At 30.0% G+C, this 14,484-nt stretch overlaps 1 protein-coding gene across 1 annotated transcript; it reads right to left on the bottom strand.

Moving 5' to 3' along the window:
* Positions 1-6,912: 6,912 nt before the first annotated feature.
* On the bottom strand, positions 6,913-14,071 carry HELRODRAFT_75856 (hypothetical protein; the record flags this gene model as incomplete). The annotated part of the gene is made up of 17 exons (XM_009015881.1): positions 6,913-7,122; positions 7,575-7,769; positions 7,908-8,027; positions 8,197-8,359; positions 8,493-8,581; positions 8,768-8,860; positions 8,920-9,063; positions 9,132-9,251; positions 9,318-9,500; positions 9,667-9,778; positions 9,874-9,948; positions 10,047-10,207; positions 10,340-10,429; positions 10,925-10,987; positions 12,491-12,550; positions 13,768-13,845; positions 13,919-14,071. 17 exons carry the CDS (start codon positions 14,069-14,071, stop codon positions 6,913-6,915), a joined length of 2,109 nt encoding a protein of 702 aa, XP_009014129.1.
* Positions 14,072-14,484: the final 413 nt, after the last annotated feature.

Below are 14,484 nucleotides of genomic sequence, written 5' to 3'. Positions count from 1 at the left end.
TTTAAGACTTCTATATTTATCTACCAATTTTTTCAATGTAAGCAAATCAGTATGATTTCCAGCTGGTTGGCATGATGGACATCCATTTAATGCAGTATTAGAAGTTAACCAATCCCTGAGACATTTATCTGAATTTATAACAAATAAACACAAGTGGCAATATATACATACATACATACATACGCACACACGCGCAGACACATATCATCAAAGCCATCAGCGTTTAGTCGCATTTGTCAAAAGTCAGTCTGCAAGTTGTCCATTATATCATTCAAGCTAAAAAAAATCGTAAAAATCTATTTTGCTTCTTCCTGAATAACTAAGATGGTTGAAATAAAGTTTGCCTGTTTTTCATGTCTTAAGAGCTATCTTAATCTAAATATTAATCAGATCAAACGTAAAAAAAGCCATTCATTTCATTCATTCAATGATCCTCTGTAATCCCTTAAGGGACCGTTGAGGCCGATGGTATTCTTCTATTTCTCCAAAATCCTTTTCTTTCCCTCGCCATCTTCATTGAGCTCAATGTTCCAACCCCCGTCCATTCCGTGATATCATCCATCCACTTCCTCACAGGTCTTCCAGCTTTTTTCTACCAGTCCCTCTTTCTCATCAGTACTTTTTTGATCAGTCTGTCGTCTGTCATTCTGCAGATGTGCCCAAAGATACCCAGCTTTCTTTCCTTGACACTTTCATGCACAGTTTTTGTCTTCCAAGTTGTTTTCTTATGGCATCGTTTCTTATCTTTTGTCTCCAACTGATTCCCAGCAACTTTCTATAAGAATGCATCTCGAATGCTTCCAGTTTGTCTTTGTCTCTTTTCTTCAACGTCCAAGCCTCACATGCATACATCAATGAAGAAAACACACACGCTTCTACGATCTTTACCTTTGTTTTTGTAGATACATTACCGTTTTTCAATATTACTTTCAAAGATGCAAACATTCCTCTCGCGATTGCTATTCTTCTATCAATTTCTTTCGAACAATTATTGTCATCAGTTATGAGGCTGCCCAGATATATAAATTGGTTCACTTGTTCGAGCTTTTCTGTTCCTATCTGGAATTCAACATTGTTTCCACCTGCTTCCGAAATCATTATCTTTGTCTTACTGCTGTTGATGTGTAGTCCATGGTTTCTTCAACCATCGTACGTCAACTCGATCAGTTTCTGTAGACCCTCTGCACTAGATGCTAGCAGATCTATATCATCTGCAAACCTGAGGTCCCTTATCACTCTGCCTCCAATGTCGATTCCCTCAATATCTGCATTCTTCATTTTTTCCAAGGCTCTTTCCAACAGTGCTAAGAACAGTAATGGTGATATTGAATCTCCTTGTCTACTTCCTATGCTCGCTTTGATCCAGTCTCCCAGCTCTGTACCTACCTTTACCGCCATTGTTGACTCCTCATAAAACCCTTTCAGCACCCTTACCATTTTTGTTGACACTCCCATACTTTCCAAAGCTGCCCACAAACCTTCGTGCCAGACTGAATCAAACGCCTTCTTAAAATCCACAAAACAATGAAAAGTTGTTTGACCTCTGCTTCCTGCCTCTTCCAACAATAGTCTCAACATCAGGATTTGCTGGACTGTACTTCTGTCCTTTCTGAAACCTACCTGCTCCTCTTCTAAATGCTGCTCTATGTCTTTCTCCAATCGTTCTTTCAAGATCGTCAGCATGATCTTGCACATATGAGGGATCAGTGCTATTGATCTGTAGTTGTTGCAGTCTTTCAGGTCTCCTTTTTTTGGCAACATGATCAAGATTGATTTACACCAATCTTCTGGCCATTTTCCACTGTCCCAGATTTCTTGGCAGATTTTGTGAATCTCATTACATACAATTGGTCCTCCCGCTTTGATCAGCTCTATGGGAATTCCGTCTTTCCCTGTGCTCTTGTTGTTCCTCATTTTCTTTATTGCTTTTATTACTTCCTCCAATGTTATTTCCGTTTCTTCCTCATTGACTACTTTTCTTTTTTTTAAAGCCTGTAACACCTCCTTTGTATACGTGTTTTTATCTGTGAACAGATCCTTGATATATTCCGACCATCTATCTTTAATTTGTTGGCCTTAAAAAAAAAGCCATTAATTTACCATATATAACATAACACACGTACATGTTGACCACACAATTCGTAAAAAATAATAATTTCACTTGAATTTCAACACTGATTAAAATTATGCTTTGGAGCTGCATATCCACTCCAAGCAGTCTTTTAATTTTATAAGATATTTCGACAGAACAAAATAGCGTAGCACGGAAATAATGGCAGCATACCATGCAAAACAGAGTTGCAAATAATGCAGGCAGCAATGTGACCACTTGTTGAATTTTCAGCATTTTCACTATTTACAGGATTTTCGCAGACAGAACAGATCATCTGATGTTGTTGTGAGGCCATTTTGATATTGTACTTCCTAATATTTTTAATGGCTACTAGGCATTCGCTAGCATCTATATCTTGATCCTGCAGAAGGGTATAAAATTAAAACCATTATATTGACTTCTAAGAAAAAATAACTAAATAACAGAAAACAATTTGAGATAATTGTTTAATTAAAGTTAGTTAAAATATTTATCCACAAAGGCACTTTACTACATTTTAAATAAAGACTTTTTGATCAAACTTAAAAAAACTGTTACATATGATTTTAAAGAAATATTTAAAAGTGAAGTATTTTAAAAGAGACACAGACACGCAACAATTCTAAATGTGAAACAAATAATAGCTACAAATAATGAATGTTTTGTAGTAATTCTAGTGAAATCTGTTCAAATAATAACCATTCTATTGATTTAATATAAAACTATAAAAATTTTTATGAACAATAATCTGTAAATTTTTGAAGGAAAACTTACAGCCTTACAGGTCAGCATCCCTGAGTTCTTTTCTTGGTAATCATGAAGTTTGATTAACTTCTTTAATAAATATAATATTAATGGCATGGTAACATAATTATAACTGTAATCTTCGTGAATCAAAAAATTTTAATAAAAAAAATTAAAACAATGGAAACATGATTTGAATTAAAATTATAATAAATAAATAAATAAATACAAAAGCATTTTAAAATTATAAGATACACAAACATCATTCAAAATGTATTAAATAAATAAGCAATCAACCGTATGAACAAACAAACGAATGAACGAACGAACAAACAAACAAAACAAACATTAATGAGGGAATAAGAAGTAGGCTTGATGGAACATATAACGTCATTCCATTCATCGAGCCAGTCCATACAATGCTGAAGCATGCATTTCAAATTGTCTATAAGATTTGGATCAATTGGCATCAATTCCACTTTTTTTATGACGTCATGAAGTTCATGCAAGTGCATTTTGTGTGGACGGGACTTATGAAAATAAATTTAAATATATAGAAAATAAAATAGATAGAAATAATAATTATGACTGAATAAAATGAAAAAAAGTTAGAATCAAGTTTAAAACTGAATTCTTAACATATATAACTAATAAAATTCATTTGTTGCAGCTGCATAAACTGTTAAGAGAAAAATTACAAATAAACAGTAAACATCCAACGAATAAACAGATGAAATCTTATTAAATTTAAGAAAACACAATTATTATACTTACAATTAATTGCTCTATAGAAACTTCCCACTCCTTAACTTTCAGATAAATATCCTCTATACTTTCAATAATATTTGATTTGTACTTCAGTTTTTTGGCTTTTTCAATAATGTCCTGTAGCACGGATGTCGTAAAAGTCTCTCGACTTCTAGAATTAAAAAGCAAAAAGTTTATTTTTTTAACAAGTTTATTCATGTGTAAATAAAAGATTACAAATTTTGATCAGGTTTTAAGAAAATTTGTCATTATTTCTATTAAATTTTATTATGTCTACTAACTTTTGTGTCTTAATGAATGAACCAGTGACTAATGAAATGATCTGGTGCGACCTATCCTCCAGCTCGGCACATTCCTCAGACAACTGCTTCAACGTAGAGAATTCATCTATGAAATATTGAGGAGAAGTCTGGTCAACCAAGGAGCTTCCTCTTTCTACGAGTTCATTCAATTCAGAAAGTTCTGGGCAGTTCGCCAAACAGTTTTCAACATCATCTACCCATTCAAACTGATTAGAAATCTGGTGGAAAGTTGTTTAACAATTCAGAACAACTTTTGATTATTAAATAGTTTAAGATTAAATTTAAAATTCACACGAAAATTAATTTTCTAAAATCTTTCAAGCAAAGAAAAACAACTGTGGAGAGAATTGTTTATCAGATTCATAACTAGATTAAAAAGGAACTCCAAACAAATTATTCGTTTATTTATTTATTAAAACTACAATCGCAAAAACAATTAATTATTCGCAGCATGTGCATACCAACAGTACTGACAGCATATAAAATTTCTAGCTACACATAATATCCTCAATAAAATTGAAAATAAACAAACAAAATCAATGCATTACTTTTAACAAAGCATCATTTTCTTCTAGGCAGATGTTAATTTTTGATCCAGTTTTAATTAATTCACACAGGGCCTTCTTTGATAATGGGCCAATTTCATTAACGTTGAAGTTTTTGTTGTAATCTGATATGAAATTATTAGCTGACTGAATGGTTGAATTAACATAGTCAAACTCGGGCTCAGGTATGCACGCTAATGACTCCAGTTTCTCCTTTAACGTCATTAATGTACACAACGTAGGTCTGACATTCAACTCAGAATTTAACTTTGGCTTCTTACTTCTGTTGAAAAGGTTGCGGTCAAAAAATAAATAATTACTCTCACAGCTCAATCTAGTTTTATCAAAACATCATAAAAAAAAATGGTAAACACTTATTATTTTTGTTTAAACCATTGAACATGATTAACCATTAATAGAAAATTAATTGATGTTAATCGATGCTCTTAAAATCTATATTCAAAAGCTCCTTAAAAAATAACTTTCAAATACAACTTCTCAGTGTTTATGGTAGAACATGCCAGCTTAAAAGATATTAATTAAATAAAACATTGAACCTAGTGTGTACAACAGCCGAGACTTCTTCTGGCATTATTTTCCTAACTTCATCAACCACACGTTTGCATTCATCCATAACTTTTGTCAAATGTCTTGATGTTTCTGTCTCCGGAAATTTTGCTTGACTGTGCATTTCCAACAATTTCTCTAAATCACTCAGAGCTGCATATTAATATTTTTTAATAGTTAACACTACTTTGTTTAGAAATTAAGCTTAAAATATAACCATCACCAAGTCACCTTCAGCTAAGAACCACAGCCGAACATGAATTAATGTAAATAAAATGCAATGATGAAAGATCAATAAACACATAAAACTGGAAATGTATTTAAGTATTTATTTTAAATATGTTATATAATAAAGAAATTATAAAATAAACTATTTTTGACGGCATGTAATGAAGTTAAAATTATTTTTTTATGAACTAATAAATAGGATTGTTGTAACCTGGTTTGTTGTCTTTTCCAACCAATTTATCCACCTGCTTCTTCCAACCATCCCATCTTTCGGCTCTCTTTCTCAACTTCTCCAATATTCCATTCCTTTCCTGACTATCAAACCGATAGAGAACTTTTTTATGGTTGTTACTACAACCACACATGTCCGCTGAGTGTTCCAAACATGACATGACTCCTAACAGATATTTTTGGGATAATAGCATAAATATTAGTGTACATTTAAATTGAATAAACAGCTTATTGATAGCATTTTACAAACGACATATCAAATATAGATTTGAAAGTTAAAAAATGGAGCAGTTCATTTTGGATGAACAGTTTCTATTCCCATGTTGAGACTTTTTCTTAAAACGTCCTAAAAAGTCAAAAATTAGTTATCTCCAAATTTTGTAACTTCGTTTAACCAGGTTGATGCCTTCAGACATCTAAACATTAATTTGTCACCTTCATTTTTCTTCTTCTACAGCATTATACACTACTAAGATTTCCAACACCAATGAATTCGCTAATTAAGCATTGAACGTCTGTATCAACTAAAACCAAATATTTCGCCGCTGATACTCAAGATAATGATCATGTAGGTCATGCAGGACAAAAGAGCAGCAGGCCATTTAAATTTGTTAAAAATCTGGACAACTGTAGCTGCATCACTAACGACGGCCAACATATCTTTCAAGCATTTTTCATTATGTGGTTTGACGCTCTGGAAAAGGTGATGGAGTCTTGTTCAAGTAACGCACGACTGGGTACTTAATTTTTGCTAGGAATTGTAAGTTTTTCACGCAAAAAACATGCACAACATAACTAAATATTAATTTCTGGCTAAAAACCTTCTTGTCATGTTAGTGCTAAAAGTTGAAGAGAAAAAGAAGTGAATGCGGTAATCAAGTAATGTGACAAAACAATACTGCAATTGATAAGTTAAAAAAAAACTGAAAAAATATAATCCAGAAATTGAATGCATAAAAACCTGATATCATTTTTTTATTGTTTTAAAAAAAAATCAAAATCTGACAAGTACAGATGCAGAAACTATTACAACATGCAAGGCAATAGTACGAAATGATGACAAAAAAAGAAACAACGTAACGAGTAAGAATGTTTAAGCATGAGAAGTATGGAAAATAAAATAATGATTAAAAATAAACGAATAAATAAAGTAATTAATTATTATGTGACTAGTAAATGACTTAGTAAAAATGATAAGAATTAATGTTGCCTGATTATCACGATATGATAAAAGATAACAAAGAATGTCATAGTTGTAGTGTAAGTGTATTTGTGTCTATAAATATAATTATGCATCATTGCGTTCAGAAATGTTACCATGTTATTATTCTAATACAATTATTTAGAAATTATTCAGATTGTTCATTGTCTATCTTCCTCAAGACCAAACAAATCTGATGATAATTTTGTGGTTTGTTTGTACATTTTGTTCCTATTATATATTCAATGTAATTATATTTGGTACAGTTCTAAAGTACACGTTAAAAATAGGCAAAGGCATTAATAATAAAATGGACAGAGAAAAAAACTCACCTGAGCAGTCACACACGACAGCATGAAGAAAGCAAGTTGTTTGACATATACAACAAACTCTCTCATCGTCGCACAGATCTTCAAATATTAATTTTTCTTTTTTCGATATCCCCTAAAAGATTGTTGAATTATTTGCTATCGTTACATTTAAGAGGGTGTTTTAATTATACATCTTCACTCAAATGGAATAATTATACCAAAAGCGATACAAAAATGGAACAACAAAAGCTAACAATCCCTGCCATGTTTTTAATTTGATAAATCATCAAAGCATCCAGAAAGTGCTGCTACAGATAATTGAACACGAATGTACATATACTAATAATATTAGTGCAAAATTAAAATAAATCTTAGAATTTGTATCATTAAAATACAATTTAAAAGACATGTTTCAATTTTTGATTGCTAGAATCCGACATTTTATAATTTATTATAAATGATTGTTTACTGATCATCAATATTAACAATGAATAATTAAATGTTAATTTTAAATCTCCACATCAAGATTGAATGTGAACAATACAAACTGAGACAAAGAAGCAAATTAAATACAAATATACTAACACTTAGCTCTGCTCTCTCTAACATTTTGCTTTCAAAATTGAATACAGCTTGAAGATCTTCCAAAAGAATTCTAATTAAGTCTATTTGGAGTTCATTTAAGTGCAGGGACATTTTGCAAAATAATTCGTCCAAAGAAAATACACAGGCTCGTTTGACATTCTTATATTCAATAACAGAAAGTCGACCCAATTTTATCTACAAAAAATAACATGTTTCAAAGTTAATTGATTTTTGCATTTTTAGAAAATTATTTAAAATTTAAATACAGAAAGCTGAATGCATTATGCAGGTTCGATTTTATAAAAGAACTAAACATGAAAATGTTCATCAGACCCAGTCAGCAGGACAGTAGTTGACGGCCTCAGCAAAGTTGATGCCCTGATTGAAGCCAGCATGGTAGGCCCTCGGGAAGGTGATTATAAAATCACCTGGATACTGATCCGTGCGAGTTATCTGTAAGCAAAACATTTAACAAATATATTATTTATGATAAAATTAATAAGTTAATATAACCATTCCCCTTATAATTAATAAATGCATTTGTTATTAATATTACGAACATAATATTTAATAAATTTGTTGTTATGCAATATCATCTACCAATGTGTAATACAAAACTAACAGGTACACCAAAGGACATGAGAATGGATGGTGAGAGGAGTGTCGTCAGTTGGTGCATGAGGTCAGGCGAATACTTGAATAATTCAGGAACATGATGCAACATGCATTCTTCCAACTTGCACGCATCTGCACCTCCAACACCATACCAAGTCTTTGGCTCACCCCTGTCAAACATTTAAAGAATTTTGAACTAATTGGCAGATTTTTCATTTCTTTTTTATCGTTGAAATAAAAATATAAAGTTTAAAGTATAAAAATGTAAAGTTTAGTCTGAATGTCCTTAGAGAAAATAATTACCAATGCATATAATTCACAGAGTAAGAATAGTGATCCTCAGTGTGCCAAGAAAAACATGAAAACACCATTCCCACATAGCACCAAGGCACCTATCAAATAATTTAATAATATACAATCAATCAACTACAATAAAAATGTAAAGAACAGGTTAGAAATAAACATCTTTTTACAAAATATTCAACAGTAAAAAAATATAATACAAAAACATTCGCTTTTAATTAAAAATAATTATTTCATGCAGTCTTTGCAAAAGCATACATTAATAATTGAAATACCTTCATTCCAGATACTTCCTCTTCAATGAAGCGCAATGTAGATGTCGGTAAGATGGATAGATTATTTAAGTTCCAACTTGATTTCACGTATTCCTAAATAAAATAAAATAAAATAATCAAGTGGGATTTACAGAGGAAAAATTTGAATTTACCTCGTTGTTTTCTGGACTTGAAGAAATCGGAAAACCGCTTCCACAAACATTGGCAGGATTATCTGCTCCATAATTCACAACAACATTATCTCCTGCAGATAGTATGCGCCAGAACTCTTTCTCCACAATTTCACAAGGCACTAACTATTATCAAAAATAAGTATCCAAATTAAATAAGTCACAGCTTGTCATATGAAAAAAAACACACAAACTTTAGGATCCATGTCAAAATATTTTCGTTTAAAATCATCAGCCATTTTCGTGAATGAATCCAACGAGTATTCAAGGTCTGCCTGCTCAAAGCCATATGTTGCTGGTGACTGGTTACATTCCTGCCACAAATAAGTAAATCCATATAAGTATTTTTATAAAAATGAAAGTCAACACAGAATACGAACCTTAGCCACACAGCGGGGACAAAGCCAATCACCTGGAGGAATTTTACTGAGGGGTGGTATCAGGCAGAATGTATGGTAGGCCTCATCACATCCATCACATAGCAGTAACACATCATCGTCATCACCTCTCTCACAACTTTGACATTTGTAATCCTTGTTTTGACTTCTTGAATTTTGAGATTTCTAATGAAAATATTTAACAAATTGATTAATCATTAGATTCTGATTATATATAAAAAATTAATTAAAACAGGAAGCATTGATATATTGATATATTAAAACACGAGAGATTAATTTTAGAATCATTTGTAAGATTAAGATATTGAAAAATATATTAGAAATGACAGACATAGAAGTTGAGCTGAATAAGTAAAAATAAAATTACTTTGTTTCGCTTACGTGGAATGTCATCTTCATTTGTCTTATCCTCCTCTGCCAGTGAATGTTTCAACCCATTACCACTCTTTTTACACTAATGAGTGTTTGAAAAAAATTATTAAAAAATATCAGTGATGTTTCTGACTAAATGTTGATAAATATTAATAACAAAATTGACAAGTCAGAAATAAGATGAAATTTGTCTTGTTTTGCTGCTGATGACTTGCATAGTTCAAAAAGTGTCTGAGTGAAACTTATAGATAAATATTATACATCTCCAGCAGATGATGCAAAGCTAGCATGAAAATGTTTACAAGTCACATGCTATGGTAAGCCATTCTAGAACCAAACATTAATTTGAAACTAAGCAAGCAAAAAAAATATTTTAAGCAGCTCTGAGAGGCAATTGTCAGAGAAAAAAGATAGTAAAAAACCTGGTTGTGGATGCCAGCTTGGAAAATGTCATAAGGATATAAATATTTTTCATAATGGCTTTTCAGCAAACTAGGTGCCTGGAATAAAAAATTATATTTCATATATCATTTAATAAGAAGCATTATTATGTTTTAATGAAAATATATTATTTAAAATAAACCATCAAAAATACATCATTTCTAGTACTAGGCAAACAAAATAGATCTTACCTTCTTTCCTGAAAGCTCCAACTTTTTGGCCACAACAATCCATAAATTTTTTGTGCATATTGTTTCAAATCCTCCTACTTCATCCACAGTCTGCAACATATTTCATTTATTTTATCAAAAAAACATAATTTCTTCAAAATGTTAATACTTGAAGGTCATCAAGGCTTAACTTTATTTTTTTATTTTTTATATATATATAGGCTTTTATATATATTTTTTATTTTTTTTATTTTTTTATATATATAAGCTTAACTGATTTGCATTCAAATAAAAAAATGTTTTCACATTTCTCATATCACTTTAAATAATATTATATGGCACTTATGACATGCATATGGTAATGCAAAGGTCATTAGATGTGATTTGTACAACACATAACTCAATCACCTTGGATTCATCATCCAGGTGTATGAATGAGGATTGGCAAACAAATTAAAACAATTGGTTAAAATTACAATTAAAACTTTTAAGCACAGTTTTAACATTTCTAAAATTTCATGAATTTAAGTGAATTCAAACTTGATCCTAAATCAAATATGATTTAAATATATATGTATAAAATAAAATGAAATTGGGCAGGATTACTTTCTTGAGTTTAAAGAAGTCCAGATACTTTCCATCAATGGTTGGATTCTTGAATTTGAAGCCCTTATATAAAGATAAAAAAATGATATAATGACAACATAAATAATATACACATGGTGTGTGAGCACGTGTGTTTAATTATACACACAAATGTGATGTTCAAATTAAAATAATAACATAATATGATTCGCAAGTTTTTATTTTTTTCTAAAATGTAACTTTGGGAAATAATGCAGTATACAAAATATTTCAAAACTAATAAATAACATCAAAGATAGCTTCAATGATGATTATTGCAACTTAATTGAGAACAATTCCAATCAGATAGTGGATTTGTAAATTAATTTATTCGATTCAATATATTTGATCCAAACAGAACAGACAAAATTTGAGAACAGGAGACCCGGAAGAAAAAATAAATTTTTGTAGTGGACCACCCTGGACAAGATTATCATCATCATAAGGATAACGTAAAATAAAAATGAATAAATTATCCAGGATATACTAACATTAAATAAAATGAAAGGTTTTATTACTCACAAGTGAATGGTAAATTAATTAAATTGTTTTACATGTGTGTATTAATAAACTTAATTGACAATAAAAGTTATAATGATGTAGGCACATACATACACGCTCTTACACACAAACAACACACACACACTCACAAAACAGCTATACATATATATCGGCATCTGCACACACACACACACACACACAAACAAACAAACACACACACACAAACAAACACACACATACATACAAATAGGCATTCAATATACAAGTGGTACAATCATATTGGAATTATTATTTATCATTATTTTAAACAAATGTCAAAGTAACCATCTAATAATAATTGCCTAATGCTTTTAGCAAATATTTTCAAATGAGAGCGAATTAGATTTGATGGTAAATTACTTCAAACTTTAATACCAAAAGGTATAGAATTGTTTTTATAAGTTTTGGTGTGCCAGATTGGTAATTGATAGTCAAAATTTCTTCTTAATGAATAAGGATTTGAATTTAAAAAGTTTAAAATTATATTCTTGAAAAATGGAAAATGATTAGTCATGACAATTTTTAAAAAAAAGGGATGTTAATTGGACTATATATATTTGTTTTATGTTTATGATTTTATTTAAATGATAAAAAGATTTGGTCGAGTCGAGTCTATTTAATTTGTATAAAGTTCTTATGAAATAATTTTGGGTTTTTTGCAAAAGGTTTATGAGACAATTTGGACTGTTACCCCAAATTGCATTGCAGTACATGAGAAGTGGAAATATAAGAGAATAATAGAAGGTGATAAAGATATTATTTAGTAACTTATGTTTTAGTTTATCACTTATCATTGTCAACTAGGTAGTTTAATTTGTTCAGTGAAATAAATAACACCTCAAACTTGATAATTTAAATCCCATGTATTTGGAAAGAAATCAAATAACATATACATTTTGACTAAATAAACTAAAACTTGATATGCGGACTTCTTTATGCATAAAATCAATACAACAAACAGATAATTTTAGAAAAACTAAAAAATTGCAAACAATAAAAATTTACTACCTGTAAACTCCAAAATTTATCCAAATTTGACATAAACATCCATTTCACTCTTGTGTTGGCCTAGTAATTGAATATTTAAAAATAATATTACTTAAACATAACCAAAACACAAAAATGAAATTATGAATAAATAAATAAATGAGTTAGAGAGTAGAAAACAATCTTTTGTTGAAAATAATTTCAGAAAAAGGATCAACATAGAAAAAATGACAGGCAAACCCTTAGCAAACAGTCCAGCTGATTTAAATATTCTTTAAAATAACACTCAAATGAATTAAATAAAAAACACAAAAAAAGTTTGTTAAAGCCAGTACAATTTATTTGCCACTAAATCATGGACAGCCTACAAACCTAGCGAGTTACAGAATTTGAAAATTATGAAAGGAAAAATGTGAACATTATAGAAGAAATAATGAAGTATATGATTTAGCTAGAACATAACAACTGGTTCTACACAATGTACTGCACTACTATGTTTAAAATGAAAATCTATTTAAAACATCCTTTTCTCTAACTTATTTTTTCTCTTATTAAGCTTTTTCATTTTTTTTAAAGAAAATATTTAATAAAAATTGCTTCCTTTTTTTATCTCATATAATTATAAAAACTTCAAGAGTTCATAATAATCCTACTGTTACTATTCTATTAACTTTCATTATTAACTATTTATCACTTCAAAAACTAAATAACCATCTAAAAACTAAATTTTCTTTTACTGTTGTTCAAGTTTTTCATTGCACAGACTGTCTTTAGACTAGAGAAAACATTTGAATCCTGCGTGTCAAGCCTTGATTAAAACTTGTAGAAAGCTAGCAAACGTTTGTTAACTAACATTCCTTTTTAAGCTATTTTAGAAAAATAAAAAGTATTGTAAGTTAAATTTTTTATAAATAGAAAATGATTTCATGTTTGAAATGGTATTTATATTTAATATACATTTTGGATTGATTAGTGTCAGGGTTAGGATAAGGAAATGGTAAACAAGTTGATTAAACCCTTTTTAACATTACTTGCTTTACAGCATTACATTGGATTGGACATTGGATGGGTATCATTATCAGCTAATAATACAGTAATACCCTTATCATTTTATTTAATTTTTAATAAAAAGCTAAATCCCAAATTATATTTTTCAAAAACCATATGTTTTGCAGACTATGTTATATAAGTACAAACAAATTAAAACACAGTGGCATGACAGTTTATTTAATCTCTAAATGTTAATTTCCTAAATTAAATTTAAAAGCTTTTTTTAAAAATTTTTAAATTTAAAAAACCTCAATTTCATTCAATCGTTGAACTCTTGGAGTGAATTTGAACTTATGGGGATCAGCAACAAATGGCGGTTTCCAAGACTATATTTTAATTTGAAATCAATTAATTATTAATATTAATATAATTATGAAGAACAAGAAAACGAAATCATACTGGGGGAGATTTGATTCTGCACAGTCCATATTGAACAGCCAGAGGTTTGATCTTCTCTATGTACTCTTCAAAATTGCTAAATTCCTCTGCATCAGGTTCAAAGACTGGACATTCAGGAGGACGCACGAAGTCGAACTTTTTATCCGGGTCCATTTAAAAACAAATAATGGCAATTTAAACTTTAAACGTCTGCAAATACTCCTTCATCAGATGATCCTCTTCATCGAGGAGAAACAATGAAAACTCGTTACACAGAAGCTTTAAATGTGTTCTTGCGCACGTAAAATAAATCTCTTAATTAATTTTTTCAATAGTTGTACGTGTTTTAGATAACTGAATATAAATTATGTTTAAAGTTTAATACAATAATTTTGAATATTTAAATGTAGTTAGGCTTCTAATCAAATTCTGAATCAATGAGCCATGACAATTATTTATTTTATCCAAACGGGCATTCATCTATGAGACTCAATGAAAATCAACATTGTATATTGTAAGAACGTGCAACGTGCATTGAATAATGTAAGATTTCAAGTGTGTCGTCTAATCATCCAAAAATCCCAAGG

The sequence above is a fragment of the Helobdella robusta genome (assembly GCF_000326865.2).
Source record: "Helobdella robusta unplaced genomic scaffold HELROscaffold_17, whole genome shotgun sequence".
Taxonomy (NCBI): domain Eukaryota; kingdom Metazoa; phylum Annelida; class Clitellata; order Rhynchobdellida; family Glossiphoniidae; genus Helobdella; species Helobdella robusta.
This window is presented reverse-complemented; position numbering and strand designations above follow the sequence as displayed.